The 25,143-nt window shown below is 42.3% G+C and overlaps 1 protein-coding gene across 3 annotated transcripts in view; it reads right to left on the bottom strand.

Moving 5' to 3' along the window:
* The window catches only part of SEPTIN11 (septin 11), a 93,600-nt gene that overhangs the window by 31,350 nt on the left and 37,107 nt on the right, over nt 1-25,143 (bottom strand). For all 3 annotated transcript variants that reach the window (XM_043447730.1, XM_043447732.1, XM_043447731.1), the window contains exons 2-3: nt 15,029-15,143; nt 4,330-4,525 (exon numbers count right to left, since the gene is read on the bottom strand). In XM_043447730.1, the coding sequence (XP_043303665.1) occupies nt 4,330-4,525; nt 15,029-15,143 (311 nt within the window). The remainder of the gene's footprint in view (nt 1-4,329; nt 4,526-15,028; nt 15,144-25,143) is intronic.

The raw sequence follows: 25,143 nt of genomic DNA, 5'->3' as shown, positions 1-25,143 counted from the left end.
CTACCATATATTTTTCTCTCTCCTGCTATCTACTAGCCAAAGCTAATTTTCCTTATCTTTCAACTACCTCGACCAGAAAGTGGGACTAAGACAGAATTTAAAGATCAAACAGACCACTCCGTCACCACTTTATAACTCTGATAAAGATTTGGTGAGTTTGAGGAGTCTCTCAGTGGACTTCAACTAGCCCTGCTTTTTGTGCTATCATCATTGCAGTTTGTAATACGCTACCGACATTCTATCTCCCATCTCCTAAATACGCAGCAAATGAACTCTTCTATTTCCAGCACTATAGCAGATTGCGATTTCCCTTCTCCTCTAGACCTCTTTCCTTCCTCACTGAATAGCAGAGACAGTAGAACAAGGATGTCCTTAGACCACGAAGAGTTAATCATGCTATTAAACAAAACAGGAAACCTTACCAGACCTCTCTTCCTGCCTCCTTCTAGTTAGCCTGGTCCAAGGCAGATAGTGATGCAGGAATGCTGACATGTCCAAAGCCTACATAAACAAACTGGGACATTCTTGAAGTCTTGCATCGATGGCAGAAAAGCTTGCCTAATCCTCAAAGTAGTAAAAATAATCATGGGTTTGGAGAAACAACACATCCCTTCGCATATGTTTACATACTGATACAAAAATGCATAGCCCACTTCCAATTTTTTGATGGAAGCAGACCTTATCCGAATGACCTTTTTTTTTTTTTTTTTAAACAGCAGGCATTTGGGTTTATAGTCAACAGTGTCAACAATCCTTCTGGAGCACAGAGTTCTAAATGCCACTCAAAGAGGTTATGCAACAGCTGTCAAGAAATTTCAGAAGAAAAAAAAAAAATATTTGGTATCTAGGTTAGGTTAATATCACACTTCCTCTCTTCTGTCTCCTTGGAAACTATTATTTGACCCAAATGAGTCAGAAATTTTCTTAAAGAGGCCTCCAGCTGCAAATGTGTGCTTCAGCCTCGTACTGGCCACCTGCTGCTCAGGGCTGGCGAGTGAAAACCCACCAGAAGGGTGGGAGTCACCATTTAAAGGAGAAGTAAAAAATGCAGTGGCAGTGTTGGGGCAATGACGGAGCGGGAATAGCTCAAGGAATCTTAGCAGCAAAATGCAGGAGGATGGTTCTCATTCCCGCCAGAAGGCATCCTGAAAAAGTCCGGCCGCTGCCTGCCCATCAGGCGGCGCACACGCCTGGCATTCCGCAACCCCAGGGAGAAACCTGCACAGGTCAGAGACGGAGACCCGCCTTGTTTGGATGGGTCCTCCTGACCACACGAGGACCAGGAGCCCCCGGCTTGCTTCCCAGCTCCCACAATGCACTTGTGCTCTTCTGCTTGTCATCAGGGTTTTCTCTTCATCTGTTTCACTGACCATCACACAGAGCATTCAGACAAGAACCTCTCCATCATTCCTCGGAATTGAAGTCATAAATCAAGAGCAACTGCTCAGCTGCAGGGGCTGTGCTTAGCTGTTCCCCACTCAACACAATGTACAGATAGTCCATTTTGACAGAGGCAAAATAAAATCTTTCTTACTATGTCTAACAATTGCGCCTGTTATTCCAGGCCAACGTTTACTGAAGAGCATATAAACTGCTCTATAGATAAACTAAAGTTCAGTGCTCAGCTAGAGCATGCGTTAAATATTTCTCTGTCATTACTATGGGTACATCTTTATATCAGAGACAGTTAAAATGTATTGAGACAATACACAGCTCTAGATTTTTAAAAATGGTTAAAATTCCTCTTTAGAAAACACACACATATACCATACACAGTTCAGAGGAAAATGAAGCAAACAAATAAACAAAACCTGGTATGATACAAATGAAGTGTCTGAGCCCTAAGCAAACAGACTGTAACTTAATGTTCTGGTTGTCTTCTTTCCATTAAGTTGTCACTGCACAAAAATGTCTCTGGAAGCCTCCTTCTAGAATTGTCTTTGGGCCTGGGACAGTTTAACTTTTTCAAACTTTTTTTTTAGAGAATGAACATAAATATTTAAAATAATCATAAGGGATTCAAAGATTAGTGAAGAAGATGAGTGATCTTGAGATGAATGCATGGGTGCACATCAGGAAGGTTTAAAAACTTAAACGCTTCCCTCAAATAAGGACTCAGAGAAAAGAGTTGAACGTGTTTGGCTTTATCAATTGAGTAGGTCTGTTTTATAAAAATAAAACTTCACAGTATTAGTTTATAATTAGGTCAAGTTTATGTCAACTAGTGAATACATAAGATGAACTTAAAGGCTTCCCTGGTGGCTCAGCTGGTAAAGAATCTGCCTGCAATTCAGGAGACCCCAGGTTGATTCCTGAGTTGGGAAGATCCCATGGAGAAGCGATTGGCTACCCACTCCAGTATTCTTGGGCTTCCCTGGTGGCTCAGATGGTAAAGAATCTTCCCACCATGCAGGAGACCTGAGTTCAATCCCTGGGTTGGGAAGATCCCCTGGAGGAGGGCATGGCAATCCACTCTAGTATTCTTGCCTGGAGAACCCCTATGGACAGAGGAGCCTGGTGGGCTGCACACAGTCCATGGGGTCACAAAGACATGGGACATGACTGAGTGACTAAGCCCAGCAAGACTGACTTATAACTAATAGCTTCTGTCTACATACAAATGATAGGATCAAAATTTTGAAGAAGAAAAAAAAAGACATTTTATTTCTTAAGCAGGTTAAACATGTCTGTTTTCTACACTGACAAAGTGGTTTGTTATATACACATTATCTGGTTAGCTTAACAAACCCTCGCTGGATAGAGAATGATCTGAATTCTTCACTAGGCTCCACTGAAACCACACTCATTATTCAGACTCAATGTGGCCATTCTGCACCCAGCAGGCCACCCAACTGTGAGCAGCCTACAGGAAGACCCGGACAAAGAACAAAGGAGCCACAGTGCTCACACCACGGCTCTGGAATCAATATTAAGATCCTGTGCCGGCTGGAAATCAACTACGATATTTCCCATTGAGCTTTCACAAACATGCTTTCTTCACTTTGGGTTTTAGGAGCGGATACCCCTGGTTGCCAAGACCATCAAAATACAGGATTACCCCCTAAGATTACCACACCCCTCCTCCAGGCTCAGCCAATCACAGCACCCTTCCTTAGACCCCCCCACCTGAAAAGAGACTGTATGCAGATCCCACTGGAAGAGACCTGAGAGTATCTAGTGTCATTCTCTTAGAGTGAGATAAACTGCCAAGGACCCATAGCTGGTTATTGGCAGAATTCAGACCATACCCTGAGTCTACTAAATCCTGGGCTCTAGTTTCTTGGGCAAAATCATTACTGACTCCAAGTTTTCACTCAGATCTGTAGGAATTGGGAGATTAAGTCAAATATCCCAATCTGTCTCGGTGACTAGGAGAGCATGAGTGTGTGCATGCATGCTAAGTCACTTCAGTTGTGTCCGATTCTTTGCAACCCTATGGACTGTAGCCCACCAGGCTCCTCTGTCCATGGGATTCTCCGGGCAAGAATACTGGAGTGTGTTGCCATTTCCTCCTCTAGGGGGTCTTTCCAACCCAGGGACCAAAACCATGTCTCTTACACCTCCTGCATTGGCAGGCAGGTCTTTACCACTAGTGACACCTGGGAAGCCCTAGGAGAGCAGGGCAGATGCTCACTCCAAACTCTTCTTACTTTTTAATGCCTGGTTTTTGTTTTGTTTTCTTGGCAGAGTTAAAGCAACAACATCAACAACAAAAAAACCAAACCAGAAACCACATTTCCCAGACCCTCTTGCAGCTAGTGTTCAGATGTGGTCTACTTCCTGCCAAGCAGCTGCAGCCATACAAGATCTGGAGGCAGAAGGCATGTCACCCAAGGCAGAGGCCACAGGCAGGGAAAGGGGTTCTTCTTGCAAGTAGTGATGAAGGCATTCGGTTAACAGGGACAGATTCAGTGGAGGTTCTAGAGGCCTGTCCCCAGCATGACAGGTACCAAATATATAGGTACTTTGTAATATATAAGGTAATTTGTGGCAGGAGTTCCATTAACCCTAGATGTTTTTCTAGATTGCTTTTCTAGGTGGGAAAGCCCCCAAACCTGGTTCCATGACTGTTCCAGGAAAATATTATAAGCTAGCTTATTCCTTCTACCAAATCCCTTTTCTGCTCACACTAGCTGGAATCAATTACATCAGTTGATTCCGACCTCAAGAACATTCTAAGAAAATTTATCAGAAGACAAGAATGTCTTCTCTTGTAGGTGACAGGAGTCCAAGCTCCACAATGAGCAAACATTTAGTCTTTGCATTTACCCAGGATGAGTATTGTTACCTCCTCATTCATTTACATCCCCACAAAATCCCAAGATGTACCTGTCATCTTTATTGATCTGATCTCCAAATCCCACAGTGTCAACGATGGTTAACTTCAGCCGCACATTGCTTTCCTGAAGCTCATAACTTCTGGCTTTTAACCGGACACCTGGTTCATTGTGAGTTGCTGGATCACTTTCAAATTTGGTGTTGAATAAAGTGTCCATTAACGTGGATTTGCCGATGCCCGTCTCGCCTGCATGACCACAAGAGAGAAATCAAAGAAGGTGTCAATGCCTCTGAGACATCAGTTGACATCATCAGGAGTGTTTTTTTCTTTTTTTAAAAATCATTATGTTAGTAAAAATTTTTGAAAAGTCAGTCTCACCACATATCCCACCACAAAAAAATAACTCTTTCCATGTATGATCTATGGAATACCTCCCTAGAAAAGGCTTAATGGATTTCAAAAACCACTCAGCAGAGAAGATCTTGAAGTTATAGATCAAAATGCTCTTTTTTACCTCTGAATAGAGAAACAGAACGTAAAAAGCTTGCCTGTGGTCCGTTTGTGGTCATTTCAAAGACATAAACTGTAGCTCTTCCTAACCTAAATGTTGGCATGTAAAACTATCAATATAGTACTTTAAAAAAAAATCTATATTGCTGAGTTTCTGTTACTAGGAAAATGTAAGAGACTGATTGCATTTATATTGACTTATTTGATACCATCTAATGTTGTGGGAAAGAATTACATTTTTTCAAAACAACACTCTTAACAAATAACAACAAAAATAACAAACCCAGCTACAATTGCTGAGCACTTACTTTGTACCAGGTCCTCTGACAAGAGCTTCCGATGTACTGTCTCATTAAACCCTAGTACTAATTCCTGTGGAATAAGTGCTACTGCTTCCTCCCTTTTACAGATGAGCCATTAAGGCTTAGATAAGGTTTAAGTAAGTTGTCTAAAGTCATATTGTTAAATGGCAAACCCAGGTTTCTATCTCGGGTTTGTGTGGTTCTAACACCTACATTCAACCAATTCTGACACTGTTACAGAGAAAACTGACTGCCTAATATTTTCAGGTGTGGCTATGAATCTGTGAGAATCCTTTATATTATCTCCATTTGTACTTCCCTATTCAGTAGATGGCAAGCATTTGTTAGATGTCCTGGTATTCAGGCTGATGTTTGTGACAATGAAATTGAATGATGTTAAATGACCTGCAAAGATGGCCTTACTGGTTCACATTATAGTTCAGGTCATCAGGTTTCACTGAGCCTCTAATATATGCAAATCAGGCAGGTATTATACGAAAGCAATCAAATCGTAAGACCCAAATGTAGAGCCATGGAGAACTTTAACCTGATCTTTAAAATAAAACCAAGAAAAACTTTCTCTTAATACTAATTCTTGAGTCAAAAATAGTTGGCAAAGAGAAAGAACCCACCCACTTCTGTGACCGTGGTTGAGTGTATGATGGTAGAAGTCAAGAAACATTATCTACAGGAATGCATTTTTAAAAACAAAATTTGGAAAATTTCCCCAATTAGATTTTCAGCTCAATTTAAACATACCAGTATACTGTAGCCCTTTCAACAAATCTCAATCCCATGATGTTCCTAGGGACAGTATCTCTCTTCTGAAGGGTTGCTGTAATGCCTTTTAGGATGGTGACAATTCCATGGGAGAAAAAAAAGAGCTCTGGGATTGGCAGCCTTAGGGCAACTTTCCCATTGAAAAGACAAAATCCACTTACTAATTAGAAGTTCTGTATTACTCATTGCTTTCCAACATAGTACAAAAATGAAGCAGAACGGAATCTCTCTGTAACTGAGCTTTCTCTAATTAGAAGCCTTCTGTGGTTTGCCACTGACTACCATGATTCATTTGTAGGATAAAAGTTGGTCAAGAACATTTGCCTGACTCTTCAGCTTTACCCATTGGACCTGATACACCTAAGATCAAAGAACTTCCTCCTTCATCCGTCTTCATTCAGCCAGTATCTTTTCCAGCTTTGTGCCAAGTGTTGGAAATACAACAGTGAACTGACTGGATATGGTACGCTCCCATAGCTTAGAATCTGATCTGGAACATGACTGAATACCAAGCAGACTCTGATTTACTGTTATGGGAATGGTATTTACATGTCTGCCATAACCACCTTAATCTCACAAGCAAGACCATAGTTTATTCCTTGGACCTTGCTAATGACCACAGATAACTGGACCAGTGCTACCCCGCTGTTGCCCCCTGGGGCACCCCCAGAGCTGCACCCATGGACGTGCAATTATTATGCTGTGAGAATGCTCCATATTGAACAGTGATCTGTGTATCTAATCACACTTGTCTCTTTGGGACTTTGAATCTGCACACAGCATGATGGCACGAGAAAGAAAAGATATACTGAGAGAAGTGAATAAGCAGATGCCATGAAGGCTATAAATAAACAGAAGACATGTTGTTGACAGACCATTAGCCAGGCACACAGAAGAAAGAGAGCAGACAGATACAGTAGACGTTAGTATCTGAAATTCATTCATGTATAATACTTCTGTATTTACTATGTAACAAACATAGGCGGTGGGGATAAAATGGTAAATAACAATAGCAACTGAAACTTCTTGAATATCTGTAATATCCTGAATGTTGTTCAGAATCTCCATGCAGTCTGGCTGTGTAGCAGTTGAGACTGTTTCCTATCTTCCTTACTTTCCTTAATATTCTAACCAAAAAGACCCAACAATAAAAATAATCAAAAGTAGGCTCTGTTTCCTAATGCTCAACAAGCTCATACCCATGACTGGTAACTTAACAAAATAACTCTCGAGCAAAATAAAGTTACAAAGTAATGGATACAGAAACAAAACAGGGTTTTCACTCATAAGATACAGACCATCTGGACAGCAATTCAGTATTTAAGGTACGCCAGTCATTTTAAGTTAAGTACATGAGTATCTTTCTCGATACAGCAAACTTCTTTCCAGAATTTACTGGAGTGGGTAGCCTTTCCCTTCTCCAGGGGATCTTCCCCACCCAGGGATTGAATCCAGGTCTCCCGCATTGCGGGCATTTTCTTAACCAGCTGAGCCACAAGGGAAGCCCAGAGTAAAGACCAAGGAAGAAGAGCAGAGCTACTTTATAAAATTTCCTCTATAAGGTCAAGGTTCTCACAGTGGAAAAGTGACCCATCTTACTTCCATCTCTTTCCCTCAGAACAGCAATAAAGACTACAATTTACATGGCAAGAATTCTAGGTTACCTGGACAGCACTGAAATTACCATTTACTAAGTTGAGAATTAGTTAAGCATATGTGAATCAAGAATATGACGCTTTTTTTTTAAGGCAACATAATTTTAATTATTATTTGCATTAAGGTGGACATTATGAACCATTAGCATTCCCGGCCCTACTTATATAGCACAGGGTTAACCAATGGGTTGGAAAAACCACTGTTCCTCTAAATTTCAGAGTGCTTAGCTTTCCATTTCTATGCTCTGTGCTTTTAAGAGCCCTAATTAGACACCGCTCCCCTAGCAGCAGTGCAATTCACCAAAAGTATTTCACGAAGAAATGACAGTTTGGGGAATAAAAGGAATTCTAGAGAACTAGGAGAGCTTTTCAATGCGTTCGTTGCTGAGGTCAATCTCGAGCCTCAGAAAAGAAGGCATTTTCTATACTTTTGAGGACACGCAAGAGCAAAAAGGCTTCTTTTGAATTGAGTTAACTGAAAGCCTACCTGGCATAGGTTCCAACTCAAACCCAACAACTGCAACAATATTTCGAGACAATTAATCACTAACAGCAACTCTGCAACATCTCAGAACCCCTGGCTTCCATAAAAAGTAACTGAAAAGTGGTCACAGTGATCACTTATACTGGAGACTTGCCACTTTGGTAGATTTTTCTGAGTCTGTTGTTTATTCTGTGATAAGTTCACCTGCCCAAACAGTTGTTAGAGTGATGAGACATTTACTATTGAAGGGCTGTCTGGGGCTTCTGTTTCTCCTGCTCCTGCCAGTGCTGGGGAGCTGGACACCCACAGCACAGTGGAAAGCAGGTCTGCCTCTTCCCTTGTGTTCTCAGGCTTACATAAATCTCAAGTTCTAAGCTGCTGCCGCTGCTAAGTCGCTTCAGTCGTGTCCGACTCTGTGCGACCCCATAGACGGCAGCCCACCAGGCTCCCCCATCCCTGGGATTCTCCAGGCAAGAACACTGGAGTGGGTTGCCATTTCCTTCTCCAATCAAGCTCTAAGCTGGACACTGTTTAAAAGCTCTAAGCTGGACACTGTTTAAAAAGAAAACGAAGGAAAACAAAAAGAGCACAGAGCACTATTATTAATTAGAAGGTAATTAATTGTAAACTGAGCAAATAGTTGATCGGTGATGCAGCATTTTTACTCTGACTGCCAAAACTGGCTACTTGGATAATTATTATTATACCTACTCAAATAGCTGTGAATGAAGGTCTGTCTGTCTCCTCTAAACAGTCAAGGTTTTATTCTTGGATGGAGCCAGAAAATCAGAGTTATGTTGTGTTATTTTAACTCCTCATAGAATCCCGTTTGATGAAGCACGCTTTGGCTAATACCACCAGGGACTTGGAAGACCTGCATGTGACCCTCAGCATTGCATGGCTCAATGATCCCCAAGTGGGGGAAGCTCAGGAACCCAGGTTTAAATGGAGGGACAGCCACATATGTCTTTTCTGAAAATTTACAAGAGAGATTTTTCCAGGTAAATTGTGTTTCATCTGAGCAACTCTTTTTGTTTTTACTTTATAGTTCCTATAAGTCTGTCCTCATTAAACGTTTAACTTGTGTTTGGCACATAATATGTGTTTAACAAATATCCATTGACTGAATGGGACCCCCATGCTCTGACCACACTGGCTAAGAGGTTCCTGAGAGAATCAACTGCTACAGGCAGATCTAACGGCTTTGAGCTCTGACTCCAACCTTCACTTTGTTTTCTGGGGTTAATTTTATCTTTATTTATTTATTTATTCATTCCACCCTTACACCACTTACAGCCTTTCCTGGAAAAGCAAGCTGGGATAAAAATGTTTAAGATCTGATTGCAAAATTCCACAGCTAATGATGACACTGTTGCCTTAGCTAAAATGATCTTAAACTCGTCTGCTTGCTATTTCTCTTCTGCCATTCTCTCAAAATGATCAGTGAAATTTTTAAAAAAAATTCTACTCTCAAAATGTGTTATTAATTTATTTTGACCCTACTATTGAACTGGTTGCTCTTCAAAAGCCGGGATGTCCCAGTATTTTATCCCTCTGTGTAGATGCACAAAGAACCACAAACAGCAGGATCAATGGTGTAGTTTGTCACAGAGCTGGTGTCATTTTGGAAAGAGAATGACAACGATCAATAAATCTTGAATTGTGAAAAAAGGCTGGGTACTAATTTAGAAATGAGGTGTGGATAAGAAAGCAAAGTTTATTTAATAACGCCATTTGCAGCAGCACGGATGGACACACACAGTGTCATACTGGGTGAAGTCAGACAGAGGAGAAATAGTGTATGACATCCCTTATATGTGGAATCTAAAAAGAAATGATACAAATGAACTTAGTTACAAATCAGAAAGAGACTCACAGTCTTAGAAAACCAACTTATGGTTGCGGGAGGGTGGGGGGAAGGGAGAGTTAGGGAGTTTGGGAAGGTCATGTACACACTGCTATATTCAAAACAGATAACCAGCAAGGTTGTACCCATTGTATGGCACATGGAACTCTACTCAATGTTACCTGCCAGCCTAGATGGGAGGGGTGTTGGAGGAGAATGGACACAAGTATATGTACCGCTGAGTCCTTTTGCTGTTCACCTACCACAATTTATTTTGTATTGGGGTATAGCCAATTAACAAAAGTTTAAGGAACAAAGGCTTTATGGAAACTGAAGTATAGTTTGGGGGATGAACTGGTGTGTTACAGGCAAGATGGAGGGTAAGGGAACTATGAACCCTCGGCTATCTGATACCCGATTTAGCATCAAGAATCCTCTTCCAGACTTCGGTGGTTGAGAATCTGCCTGCCGATGCAGGGAACATGGGTTTGATCCTTGGTCAGGAAGAGTCCACGAAGTGCATTCGCAGCAACTACTGAGCCCGCACATCCTAGAGGCTGTGCTCCACAACTAAAGAAGCCACCACAATGAGCAGCCCCCACTCACCGCAAGGAGAGAAACCCACGAAGAGCTGGTGCAGCCAAAAAAAAAATTCTCTTCCCAGTTAAGTGAACACTACTCTCCTGCTCTCTGTTACATTTTTCTCCAGGACTGAGAGAAGATAGGCTCTAACAGAATTTAATTCAGTGTCTCTGAAACTAAACTAGGTGCACACCAGGATTAATTTCTGTCCTGGTTTGTTTCCTCTCTCTTTGCAACCTGTAGGCTCTGCCACAAAACAAACTTACCATTCTAAGACCTTTTAGAAAAACAGCGTCCTCACTAGGATCATAACTCTTTTTTTTTTCAGTCTTTAATTTCCTTCCATATCTTTCACCCAAAATAATGATGCTATAAACACCATGGGTGCACCTGCCGTGTAAAACACATAAATGCATAGTAGGATAACAAGGAGAAGAGAAAGTAGCATGGATACTCAAGTTAAATATGACACCCACTTCTCTAAGTGGCTGTCAAAACATTTGGATCAACTAGAATGCTTTCCGTAGACTCTTACTTTAAAAATGGAGCATTAATTGACACTGAGAACTGTTTTCTTCTACAGATATTTTGCTGTAAAGTATGTGTGAAGGGATTTGATGTGTCTTATCCTCTGAGGATAAGTACATTTAACTTAATGCTGACACCCCCTGTTTCTCAAAGAACTAATGCTCGTTCCAACCAAAGGGAAAGTGCTGTGCAAAAGAACCTGGATTGCTAGATATAAGGGCAGAGAAGGAGGGGAAGGACTTACCATGAAGTAAAAAAAAGGAAAATGCGAAAAACAGAACAGCATGATCTCATTTGTATAAAACCAAAACAAAACAGCACTTATACAATCTTGAGAGACCTGTTTATATCTGCCCAGTGTGTGTCTCTCCCGTGCTAAGACTCCCTTCTGCCCACGTCTCCCCTCCTAGGGGACCCTGGTGTGTTGCAGGGTAGATAAACCCCATCTCCCACCCCGGGTGGGTGGATGACTCAGGCCTGGTGGATCAGACAATCCCATGACTATTGAAGCAGCCGTGGCAGGGATGGCTTCTTCTTCCCTCTGGGGTTGCTGAGCTGGCGACACTGCCGGCAGCCATACCACCTCAGTGAAGAAAAAGCCCAAACACGGTAAAAGCCGCGCAGAAGCGAGCAGGATCGGAAACCGGAGACGGAGCCCTGGAAATGCTCTTTGAATTCCTAGACCAGGCTGTTCTTAATTACGCAACTCGGTATAGGACCTTTGCAGTGTGTTCTGGGGTTGAGGAAGAGCCTTAACTCAGTTTAAACTAGATTTCTGCAATTCTCTGTGGAAAATTTCCTAATCCAAGACCAGTCAGAGAGAGGTGCAACACTGCTGGCTTTGAGGATGGAGGAAAGGGTCCAAGCGTCAAGGAATGTGGGCAGCCTTCTAGCAGAAGGGAAAAAAGGAAGTGTCTTCACCCCTTGAGTTCCAGAAAGGAGAACCGCCTTGCAGAGGCCTTGATTTTAGCCCTGCGAGACACATGTTGGCCTTCAACAAAACTGACATGCTCAACGCTCTGTGGTGACCTAAATGGGAAGGAACTCCAAGAAAAACTGGATACATGTATACCTGTGGCTGATTCACTTTGGGGTACAGTAGAAACTAATAACATTGTAAAGTAACTATACTCCAATAAAAATTAATTTTTAAAAATTAACTCATGAAAAAGCTGTAAAATAATAACTGGTGTTGTTTTCAGCCTCTGAAAATAACTTCCAAGTGTAGGAAGTTTCTAGAAGGATTCTACAGTTTTATCTCTGTGGAATGAAAATGAGGGTGGGAGGGGAAAAGCAGGGATATTTTATAAATTTTTAACTAGAAATATGCATTATATTAGGGCATCCCTTGTGGCTCAGATGGTAAAGAGTCCACCTGCAATGCAGGAGGCCCAGGTTCAATCCCTGGTGGGGAAGATCCCCTGGAGGAGGGCATGGCAACCCACTCCAGTATTCTTGCCTGGAGAATCCCATGGATAGAGAAGCCTGGTGGGCTACAGTCCAAGGAGTCTCATAGAGTTGGACACAACTGAGTGACTAACACACACACATGCATTATAATGGACTTCCAAGATGGTGCTAGGGGTAAAGAACCCGCCTGCCAATGCAGAAGACATAAAAGATGTGGGTTCGATTCCTGGGTTGGGAGGATCTTCTGGAGGAGGACATGGCAACCCACTCCAGTATTCTTGCCTGGAGAATCCCATGGACAGAGAAGCCTGGCAGGCTACACAGTCCATGGGGTCTCAAAGAGTCAGACACGACTGAAGCAATTTAGCACTCATAATATTAAGTAAATGAAAAACTAATTTTAAACGTGGTTAAGAAAAAAAATAATAATAATAAAAATAAATAAATAAATTAACGTGGTTAAGAATGGAGTCCAAGGGGTCTCAAAAAGAGTCTGACCCAACTTAGTGACTAAACAACAACCAAGAATGGAACCAGAGTAAAAACCTCAGAATCTCAGGAGTCACCACCCACCCAGGAGAATCAGAATACCAGCTGCTTCCCAAAGGCAACAGCACAGCACGGATGTCACTTGTGCGGAATTCCAACGAGTATCATTAACTGCGCTAGTAACACAATGGTCAGCCAAGGAGCTAACACTTGCACGCCACACCCCAGGTCAAACCAGATCCCCCCAGTCTGGTTCCGCTGGACCAGACAGCAGGGGCTGGACCATAACTCTCAAATGCATTCTGGAAACTGATTTTGAAGGCAGGGCTGGGGGAGACAGACAAGAGAAGCCGGAATAGTAATTGGCCTACAATTTAGCATACTTTTCAATAGAAAAATCAACAAATTGCCAACAAATCACTATGCTAATGAAGAATCGCTCTGCTCAGCAATGAGCATTTAGCAGAAGAGAAAAGACAACTCATTTATGCCACTCTGTAAAGCAAGCTGCCATTCCAGGGGGTCCCCTGCTGAATTTTAATGTGGGGAAAACACAAAAAAGGAGAGCTGGCGGCTCTGCTCGTGTTCCCCTCCGGTGCTGGAGACAGAACGCCACACAGCGAGCTGGCTGGTGGGCAGGTTGGCGGGTGGCTTTCAACGCCCATGCAGAAGCCACATTCAACATGCTCCTCTCGAAGATTTTCAGAAAGGAAAATATCTACCCCTTCCTCTCAACAACTGACTTCCATTGAACACTACACCTTTCTCTGCTAAATTCACTTCATTTTACTTAGACAAGAGAAGTAAGTCAGGTACATTCTGCCAAGCTTATAGGGAGGAGACATACAGAATATATATTGGCTACGGGCAGAATTCTTTTTAGTTTGTCTTGAAGTCTATGCCCAGAGGACAATGGCCATGAAACAGTGTAGTATGAACCACTTCACTGCTGGGCAGTCTGGTCCTCCATCAAGAGTGACAGGGAGGCTGAAGGAAAGGCCATGATCTATTTCAGGGACACATCTGCTTCCAAACAACAGGAGAGTCCTATTTCTACTTTCCTCTTTTTCTCCACCTTCTTTTGTACCTTCCTCCTCTTGGTTTAAAAAAAAAAAGGCTAAAGAAGAAAAATACCGAGACCAGAAACATAGGCCAATACATCACATTTAAAGGCTATGAATAAAACATACTGGAGATGCAAACACATAAGTCAGATCCCTTTGGCCTCTTCCCATTTATCTACCAGGAACAAACAGACATCAATTTCAGATTCCAATTGAAAGACTAAAGGTTAATTCAATAATTCAGGTGGAAAATTTATTTCAAGTATAAAATAGGATTTAAGATTGTCTTTTACTCTAAAAGCAAAATTTTCAAGTTTATCAAAGTGGTTAAAGTAATTGCAGATTTTACTCACTGTAGGCAGAAGCTTATCTTTAAAAAGATTTCAATGGAGATTACTACTGCACCACATTCAGAAACCCTGGAAACACATTTTTAAAATGCTTTTGAATGATCTTTCTGTGTATGTGTATCTCAGTTCCTTCTTTCAACTTCCTACAGTCTAGTTATGGGCTTCCCAGGAGGCTCAGTGGTAAAGAATTCACCTGCCAATGAAGGAGACACAAGAGATGTGGGTTCAGTCTCTGGGTCGGGAAGATCTCCTGGAGAAGGAAATGACAATCCACTCCAGTATTCTTGCCTGGAAAATTCCATGGACAGAGGAGCCAAGTGGGTTACAGTCCATGGGGGTGTAAAAAGTTGGACATGACTGAGTACTCATTGTCTAGTTAGGGTCTAAGTCCCTCCTCTATGAAAAATTAAAATAAGTGATTCAACAGCAATATTAAACTGATCATTGCTCGACTATGTGACATAAATAAAGATAACAATTTGAGTAACACCATGAAACTTACAAAGCATTTTATCTGAATATGTCTTTATCTTTGGGTTGGCCAAAAAGTTTGTTCAGGATGAACTTCTTGGCCAACCTAAGAACTGTGCGACATACGTGGAATGGAGATATTATTGTCTTGCTTTACAGATAATAAGAGAGTAAAAATATCATTCCCCTTATTTCCTGAAACATGCCCCTCTGACAGTCACCTGCCAACACCCCAAGAGTCAGACTCGTTGCTCAGCAGCAAGCGATGAGTCACTTACCAACACAAAGGATGTTGAAACAGAATCCTTGAGAAGTTGATTTGTTGACCAGCTGGTCGGGGAGACTGTCAAATCCAACATGGCCAGAAAGGGATAAGTTTCGAAGTTCTTCATTCTGGAATGTCAGAGGGGAAACGTTGGCGAACCCATGACGACACTACCTGGGTCCCCCTCCCTCTCCTGTCCTCTTCTGGGCACACGGGGAAAACGGCGACCCCTCTGCGCCCACCCCCTCCCTGGCTTCTACACAACTGAAGCGACCAACTCTAGAGCCAGGCTCCTTCCACAAAATCACACCGACTCCCAAAGTACACCATCTCCCTCCCAGGCAGCTCAGGTATGGTTACAGGTGCATCGCTTCAGGGGAAATACGCTTTCCAGAGGTGGCTGATACCGACACGCTCTAAGTGACACTAAAACTCCAGCCCTTTTGACAGCCTCAAGCACTCAAGAAAACTTTTCAACCCAGAGGGAAAAAATTAAGGACTCTCTTCTAGACACCGGAAGCAGCTTTCAGAAGCTCATAGTGGAGGATGCATTCCCGTTACTATGCAGAAATTCTGTAACCACCATATTGAACTTATTGAAAATGGCGCAACACAGGGCTTGGTTCGTTCTCTAGGATGAACTGGACAGGCTTTGTGGGGCCTCCTTGCTCTCCCCAACAGGCTCTGCAGTCCCCACGCCTGCTCAAGAGTCTGCTGAAAGAGAATGGGGCTAGGGTAGTTATCATATTTTAAAAGCTGGATGACTTAGGCTGTATTATTATATGGTGCTAACTTCCTCCACAATGCTGAATGCATTCTGTAGGTATTGGAGATCATTTGTAAAACCCTTTCTTCCCAGGAAAACAGAGGCTACTTATGGCCCTTCAATTAAGAACCACAGTTAACAGTATGGGATTCCAGAAACTAGTTATTAAAAGTCTTCCTGGTGTCTGCCTATGTTGCCAATGAGTTTTTCAAGACACTGAATTGGGGGTAAGAAAATAAGCCTCAGAGCTCCATTTTTAAATAAAGAAGCAAAAGCCTTGCACAGAATCAACTGGTCCATAGTTTTTAAAAGACGGGCCTTCGTTATCCTCCTATATGTGTTAGATAATAATGAGAGTGATGTCTTTGAATACTCAAAGGCTGAAACTCCATTTCCAAATCACTTCAATTACTAAAGAGATGGAGAAACGTGACTCCCTAAATGTTGGGATTTTAGTGCAATGTCTTTATGGACAAAATGACGTCTGAGGGCCTTGCTAGCGCTAAAATTCTGATTCTGTGAAGTAAGGTTGGAAAACACCACCACCCCCCCGAATACCATGGTGGCAGCTGCAGGTTTGAGGTCACTGGTGCAGAGAACAGATGCCGAGGCTATGAATAGCCTCCTTGAGACCTGCCAACAGTGAATATGAGACTCAAGAGTGGGCTCTTAGCCTTGAGCAGGATGGCCTGGCCGACAGCGCACCCAACAGCTTGGGGAGCGGCCCCCGGGGGCAGCCGCTCTGCTGGCTGGCCAGGCCTCCCAGCACCACCTCGAGGCCCCAAGGCTACCACCTGCCCTTTCCTCTTCAGATACCTCAAAGGTTCAGGCAGCAGGTATTTTTAGGGTGTTTACCACATCCGCCAAGACTGAAGGAGGAGATGTGAAATGAGTCTGGGTTATATTTAGAACTCTTTCCACCACAGATGTGCACAGGCTGCCGCGTAGCCGGCGAGGAGACACCATCACACCAGCCTCTCTCCTGACGCATCCCGGCCTTCAGCAGTCCGCGAGCAGCAGGAAAGGAGGCCAGGCAAGGAAGAACGACCGCCCGACAGCCCCTCTCCTTTTTTGCCACAATAATTCTCTTAATTTCTGGGGTGGGGGAGGAAAGAGTGATTTATTGCTCTGGATTCTGGACGGTTGTTGGGTTTTTAGATTCAGATATTCACCCAGGAGCCAATCCGGGGAAAGAATCAGAGTTAGTAATTATAGCTCTCATCCCAGAACCCAATGCTCAGCATCTCATATTCTCACCATTTCCAAAACACGAGAAACCACCCACACACCCACTGAGTATTTTTATACCCACTGAAAACCACATACAAAATGAAAGGTTATAAAACAGTTTGGTCTTAAAATTTTTTTTTTACTTTGAATTTATGTCTTCAATGTCTCTGTCTTCTTTGTCATATAAAATATGTACATTTTATAATGCCACTTCAAAAGTCCATTAGAGGACTACCCAGCATTAAAGGAATCCTGAGGGCTGTTGCCCAGCGGTGGTGATGGGGCAGTGGGAAATGGGAGGCTCCTCCTTTGGTTCACGAACAGGCTTTCACACTAAAATCACTGCAGGATATGTGAGGGGAGTCTATTTAACTCACACAGAGCAGGTGAAATGAATTCCTACACTCTGCACCTCACAGTACCACGCCTGTAGCTTTATGCCTTAGCTGTCTCGACCCAAAGAATGTGTGTGGGGCTCGAGTCTAGATATGATCACGGGGAATCTCAGATACTCTCCTGTCTTTACTGCTATCATATATTAGCAACGACTCTCAGAATTTTCTGTCTGGTACTGAGCTCTGTCTGCATTCCAGTTCTGAATTTCTAACCCAGGGCCAGTTCTCCCAGGTTGTCCTACTTATACCTTAAATTGTTCACCGAACTTGAAATCATCGTCCTTGATTGCAAACCCACCCCTACTCCAGGGTTTCCTACTTCTCTTAATGGCGCTAATTTGTGCTTGAGACCCACACGTCTCATTCATTTCAAAGTGTTATTAATGCTGTACCCTCCTTGTATTTATTCTCACTAATTCAGCAGCCTTCCAACCGCATCCCACTCCCTCTAATCCTCCCTCCCTCACTCTACTTGGCTGCCAAAGGGATCTTGGTACTCAAAGGCCCTCAATCCAAACTTCTTATTCTGCCTTCTCAGGAGCTTCTGTAGGCTGATATCAAATCTCTATTCCCGTCAAATCTCCCACTCCTCCCAGAGGAGGACCTTCCACTGCAGTTAAATGGAATTACTTACAGTTCCTGGGAGAGCCCCGGTTTCTCCTCATCAGACTTTATTCATATTATGATATTTCCTCTATCTGGGAGGATCTTATAGCCTCCAACACATCCCAACCTTCCAGATCCCATAGAAATTTTATCTCCAATCTTGTCTTTACTGGGCTTCCCTGGTGGCTCAATCGGTAAAGAATATGCCTACAATGCAGGAGACCTAGGTTTGATCCCTGGGTCAGGAAGATCCCTTGGGGAAGGGAATGGCTACCCACTCCAGTAGTCTTGCCTGGAGAATTCCATGGATACAGGAGCCTGGTGGGATCAAAAAGAGTCAGACGTGACTGAGCGACAAACACACACCCTTGTCTTGACTATGAAATCTCAAGGTGAATTTCAGTAAACACTCCCTTTATCAATAAAAGGAAAAATGATGCCTGGATAAAGGTGGTTCGAGCTATGTGGCATTCTACCACTATATAACGGCTAGCATTTATTGATCAAGGTTCCAGAAAAGCCTTAAACATGAATGAACTAGAGAATTTAACAGTTCTATGAGGTAGTTAACTACTGTTTCTCAATCTCAACTGCCAGATGAGAAAACAGAGCCCCACAGAGTTTAGTAACTTGCCCAAGGTCATACAGTCAATAAGGTGAGAAGCTGAAATGTGGACCCAGGTCAGATTCCAGAGTCACTGTTAACCACACGAAGATCTAAGTTCCTAGGTAGTTCCTAGGTAGACAATACAATGATTTTAGCCACTACTGAAAGCCAATATATTAAACTAGAAAGAAAAAAAAGTTCTCTAAAATAATTCTCTGGCAACCATAAGAGGTGGAAGTTGAAAATTAGAATTGGCAAAGTAGCTCTTAAGTATATTTTCATGGGTCCTGGCAATGCTGAGACTTTGATTTTTGCATCTACGGCACATGAAGCCAATAATAAAAGGCTTATTTTGGACCATTTTTGAGATGCAAGTGCCAGCTTGGAGCCACCAAGCAAGTAACTATAAGACCTTAATTGATTCAGTCCTCCATTTGCTAATCTACTCAGGGAGGGGCTGTACTTGGATGATTTCTAGGCCCAATCCATCCTGAAATGAGTTATGACTAAATTCTATAGTGTAAAATAACCAGTCTTTAACATGACAACCTCATTTTTCTCTTCCCAGATCTCTTCACAGTGTTTCAAAAAACACTGCTCAAAGCACTAAGGGAACAAAAATACATTACTTTTGTTATTCATTGACAAATGCTCTTCCTGCCCTTCAGAGGCTTACTGTGTAGCAGTAGAGATAGAACACAAGTAGTCTTAAGGATGAGAGAGAGAAATACTGTGGGATGACAAAGGGGAAGTGGGAGCTTTTGGCAAGGGAAATTCAGGGGATATCTTTCAGGAAGGCTAGAGTTCTCCAAACCTACCAGGAAAATAAAAGTCCAGCTTGCAGAAGCCTGCCAGATAAACACTATCTTCTGCCCAAAGGGTTACTTTATTAGGAATGTGGGTACTCTTGAAGATTACAGTCAACAAGTTTTGCAGAAGATGTCTAGCTGACTTCATTATGGAAATAATTATAAAACAAATTACATAAGAATGTGCACCAACACCTACATTCTGAGTGCTGCTTCAAAATATGTTCCACATTTCCAAATCTTGCTTAGTCAAAAATTGGATGGCACAAAGCTTGGAGTCAGATAGCCATGGGTTTGAATCCCTACTCTTTTTAGTCCCCATTCCTCCATCAGTAAAAATGGTCCACTTGGCAAGGTGGCTGGAAGCAACTAAGGGAATGGTACATATGGGAGGACCAGCATTTAATAGGTCTTCAGGAAACCTGGGTTTCCTTTCCCCAAATTAGGTGGGACGAAGAGAGGAGCTCTCCTATTGCTGCTGGGCCCCCAAAGAGTCAGAGACGACTTAGCAACGTTCACATCACACTTCATGCTGGGAGACTCTGCGGATGGGCAAAGCCCTCAGACTACCCAGGGAGGAAGTGATAAGGTCACTTATCCTTAGTGATAAGGATGAACAAAGAGGGGGATAAAAGAACATGGAAGAAAGAATGGGGCTCTAGCATGAAGAAAACCCACCCTAAATAGGATGCTCATTTACAAATCTGCGGGAAAAGCCACAGAATTCCATTCCTGTTTGCAGGCATCAACATCTTCCAGGGCTGGAAACCATTAAAGGATTCCTCAGCTTCACTCTTCTTTCTATTTTAGCCCCGCCCACAGCCTCTTGAAATTAACAAACTGGCTGTGCCCAGATGGATTCTATTCACCATATTCAAACTGAAGGGTTAACCCAAAGTTACTGGGTGCCTTTTAAAACCAAAGGCTTCCATAGATGTGGTTAGCAGGTAGTCTACATCTGCTGATCTTAATCAGCCAGTGGGAGTAGGGGAGCATGTTACCAAGGTGATATGTTGTATCTGTTTTCATGTTTTTTGAAAACAATTAGACTTCATTTTCAGGGTTTTTATGTTTGGGGTTTTTTTTTGCCTTTAAAGACATAAATTACAATTGAAGTTTCGAAAGATTCTGCCTCTCTATTTTTTTTTTAATTTAAGAGATAAAACTTTATTATGTATTAGACAGCTGGAAATTACATTCTTTGCAAAGCCTCATTTTATGGAGAATGAATTATATTGATCCAAGTCAATCTGTAAAATGAGATTTAATCAAATGACCTCTAAACAATGCCTTTGGTTTGCTAATTCTAAGATTTCTTGAGTTTGGAAATCAGAGATGCATAAATCTAAATCTGTCCTTTTGCTTGAGGAAAGGCCAACACAGGGCAAAAACTTCTTGGTAGTATATCTTCCCTTGTCAGATCTAAGATGGCTCAAGTTTTACATGACCCTTAAAAAAGGGAGTTTCTGTCAGTTACTCTGGTTAACTCCAAACATAACAGAAATCTCTGTGTGTATCCCAGTGTTTTCCACATATATTTTTCATTTTCGCTTGCTTAACTATGGACCCACTCCCTATAACTGTCCTGCTTAAAAACTACCTTTTTCTTCAGCTGTATCTGCAGTCTCCCAGAAATTTTTCGAAAAGTAGGTTTATAGCCTCAAGACAAAACACAGAAAAGTCTTCTAAGTAAGTTAATCATCTGTCTTCATGAAGAGAAGCAAATCTTCTTTTCATGCTTTCATTCATACAACAAATACTTACTGAATACTAGCACGTGCTAGATACTGTGATAAATGCTAAGGTGATGATGGTGAGAAAACAAAGCATTGGTAACTCATGGAACACATGGGACAGACAGCAAAGTTAATCAAATAGTCACAGGGACTTCCCTGGTGGTCCAGTGGTTAAGACTGTGCACTTCCAATGCTGGGGGCACAGGTTCGATCCCTGCTTAGGGAAATAAGATCCCGAGCTTTGCAGCTCGGCTATTAAAAATCAAAAACAGCCACAAATGTATACTCATAAGCTATTGAAACTACAGGATGCAATGCAACCTTCCAACTCATGTGATTAACTAGTTATCCATCCAGTGAATTCACCAGCTTCTAGGATATAAAAACACGTATTTGCTCTGCAGTACTTTTCAATATTAATTTAGTAGACAACTCCTAAGGTCAGTTGACTTGCAGGTCTTATGTATTCAGAAGAATACAAAGAGTCATTTTGCCCAGCATTGCCTGATAGGAGGAGGTAGAAACAATGAAGACTCGAGTCTTAAGAAAATGAATGTCCAATTTTAAACAGAGCTGAGATGTAACCATGGGGCAGACTCCCTTTACTCTGTCTTTTCCCATAAAGAAGATGCTCAGAGGAGAGGTACATATCCCTTCATTATATTAGAGTCTTTTTTTTTTTGGGCTCTGTTTTAGTATAGATCCCACCCAGCTGGAAATAGTCAAAGAGAAGAACCTGTTTTTCTTCACACAAAACCCTTGACTGAGGGCTTCCTTGGTGGCTCAGTGGTAAAGAATCTGCCTGCCAATGTAGGGGACATGGGTTCGATCCCTGGTCTGGGAAGACCCCACATACCGTGGAGCAACCAAGCCCTGTGCCACAGCTATTGAGCCTGCGCTCTAGAGGCCAGATGCCGCAACTACTGAAGCCCACTCGCCTGGAGCTTTATCGTGCTCTGCAACAAGAGAAGAAGCCAGCACGATGAGAAACCCATGCATTACTGCTCTCTGCAACTAGAGAAAAGCCCGTGCAGCAAGGAAGACCCAGTACAGCCAAAAATTTAAAAAATAATAAATAAAATTATTAAAAAAAAAAAAATCTTGACTGAGCACCAGCCACCTCCCAGTATTTGGAGAAATCCTGGCCTCACAAACTGCCCAAGAAGTAGGTTCTACCCAAATGCCTGACTGTTTATTTTTGTAAATACATACATTTATCTAAATACATTCTAGAGAGCATTCAACTGGTTTCATATTCTCTTGTAAAGACAGGAAAGTTAGTGGGAAGATGGGAAACGCCCTTAGTTCTCATGCAAAAAAGGAAAACACTGGAATGCAAAGTATCAACCCAAACCACAACTATGAAGCCTGAGTTGGGCTGTTTTGAGGGCTAGGCATGGCTAGGGTCACTTCCATAATATGAAATAATATAAAACATCTGAAGCATCTCATTACCAACGGGGATCGCGTTCTTTAAGGATGACTTAGACAACATTTGCTACTCCGCTTGTCATCTATACTATAAAATCCCAAAACCAGAGCCAAGAAAGCCCCCAAGGAAATTGTCTCACACTAGCAGCAGAAGAGACAGCCAGGAAGAAGAGTGGACTGTTCAGAGGAAAACCATATGAGGAAAGAACTTGAGTGCATCCAGCAAGAAGTCGGGACTGAGAAAAAAGGCATCCAGGGGCCAGTACCCAAGTCACAGAGCCAGGGACGTCAGCTCCAACTACCAACCCAGGAGCCACCCTTGAAAGAAAACAAATAACCAGAAAAGATCTTGATTAATATTGAGTAACTGCCCCAATATCAGGTACCGTCTCTAAGCAACTGTCTCCAAAAGACTCCCAGCGGAAGGACAAATTTTGCTTTTCCAAATCCTAACAAAACTAATGCAGTGGAAGGGTTTTCTTTGAGGATTTCAGGATTACAGGGAAATTTTACTGCTATGTTTCTGTAATATTAGAATTATTATTTTTAAAAACCCTCACATTTTTATAGCAGAAAAGAAATATTAGTAAGATTTTAAAAATCAGGAAATGTGAGTAACAATAATAAAAATCTTTTCAAAGGGGCTAAGACTACAATTTTATTGCAGCTAATAGGTGGGTGGTAAGATAAAATATGAGTATTTATTTTTTCTAATAACAGAACCAAGTCACATAGAAAGCAATGAAGAGTAAGCAAAAAAAATCAGAATAAGACAGTAGAAGGTACTTGATACATGAAGTCAGGAGGCTTGGGGCAACTCTCCGTTGTTTATCTGGGTGACCTGGGGTAAGTCATTTAACTTCTCAGCTTCAGTTTTGCCAACTTTTTAAAAAACTGAAATATAGCTAACTCACAATGTTGTGTTAGCTAAAGGTATACAGCGCAGTTGGCCCAATTATACACATACACACACACACACATATATATATTCTTTTTCGGATTCTTTTCGATGAGGGATTACTATAAGACATTGAGTATAATGAAGGAAATGGCTTCAACTCTCTCCAGTATTTCTTGCCAGGGAAGTTCCAAGGACAGAGGAGCCTGGCGGGCTACAGTCCATGGAAGCACAAAAGAGCTGGACACAGCTCAGAGACTAAACCACCTCCCTGCGCTACACAATAGGTCCTTGTTGTCTGTCTGTTTTACACGCAGTAGTGTGTATCTATTAATCCCAAACTTCTAATTTATCCCTCCTGGCCCTTTGGTAACCATAAGTTTGTTCTCTATGTCCTGAGTCTATTTCTGTTTTGTAAATAAGCTCCTTTGTCTCACTTCTTTAGATTCCACACATATTATGTGGACATATTATGTCCTTCTCTGTCATATATCTTCACTTACTTCACTCAGTATGACAATCTCTAGGTCTACCCATGGTGTGGCAAATGGCATTATTTCCTTCCTTTTTATGGCTGAATAATATTCTATTGCATATATATGTCACATCTTCCTTATCCATTCCTCTGCTGACAGACACTTAGGTTGCTTCCATGCCCTGGCTATTGTAAATGGTGCTGCCAGGAACACTGGGGAGCATGCATCTTTTTGAACTATGCTTTTATCCAGATATATGCCCAGGAGTGGGATTGCAAGATCATATGGTACGTCTATTTTTAGCTTCTTAAGGAACCTCCACACTGTTCTCCATAGTGGCTACGCCAATTTTGTCAAGTCGAAAATAAACTAGCTCACCAAGTTGTTGCAAGAATTAATTAACATAATTCTCTATCTTCAGCTCTTTTGACACACTTTTCTTGGATGATCTCATCCCTGCCCACAATGTTAGTGACCAATCACAGGCTAACAACTCCCTAGTCACAACCTGCAGCCCGGCCTCCTTCCTGGGCATCCACAGTCCAGGTACTTCAAAGCCAACACTGAAAGTGGAATGCACCCTACCCCCCATTCTCAATTCACATCTGTCCTTCCTCTCATTTTCTTGGCAACATCATCTACTCCAAGGTAATTAGAGGCCTCTAGGTTAACATCAATTCGTGTGCATACTGTTAAAAACCTACATAAATGTATAGGCCTCCACCCCCTTGCAGAAGAAAAAAGTCTACTTTTAATCGTCTTAAACCCTCCACTGTCCTCCGAACTAGACAGTGAAGACTTCGGGAAGCTGTCAGTGTCAGGTTAGATTTTCTCCTCTGCGCCTAGATGTAATAACCACCCATCGCCCTTTTTTGGCTGAACCTCTCGCACCCAGCACTCTTCACTGACAAGAGTGCATCCATTCTACCAGCTGATTTCTATTTCCGAGCCTGGAAATCCATGACTCAGATAGCCCTTTTTTCCTAACATCACCCCTGTTAGACCTCACCCAGATTTGTATCCAGTGTGATGTCTCGCGGAAATTCTATTTTCCGACCTCCTCTTTCTTAGATGAGGAGGCAGGTCCAGCGCAACACACAGGGCCAGGTGGAGGAGCAGAGGGGCAGGAACACCCACCACTCTGGTGCCTGGCCAACCCCACCACCCTCCATGA

The sequence above is a fragment of the Cervus canadensis genome, chromosome 26 (assembly GCF_019320065.1).
Source record: "Cervus canadensis isolate Bull #8, Minnesota chromosome 26, ASM1932006v1, whole genome shotgun sequence".
NCBI classification, from domain to species: Eukaryota; Metazoa; Chordata; class Mammalia; order Artiodactyla; family Cervidae; genus Cervus; species Cervus canadensis.
This window is presented reverse-complemented; position numbering and strand designations above follow the sequence as displayed.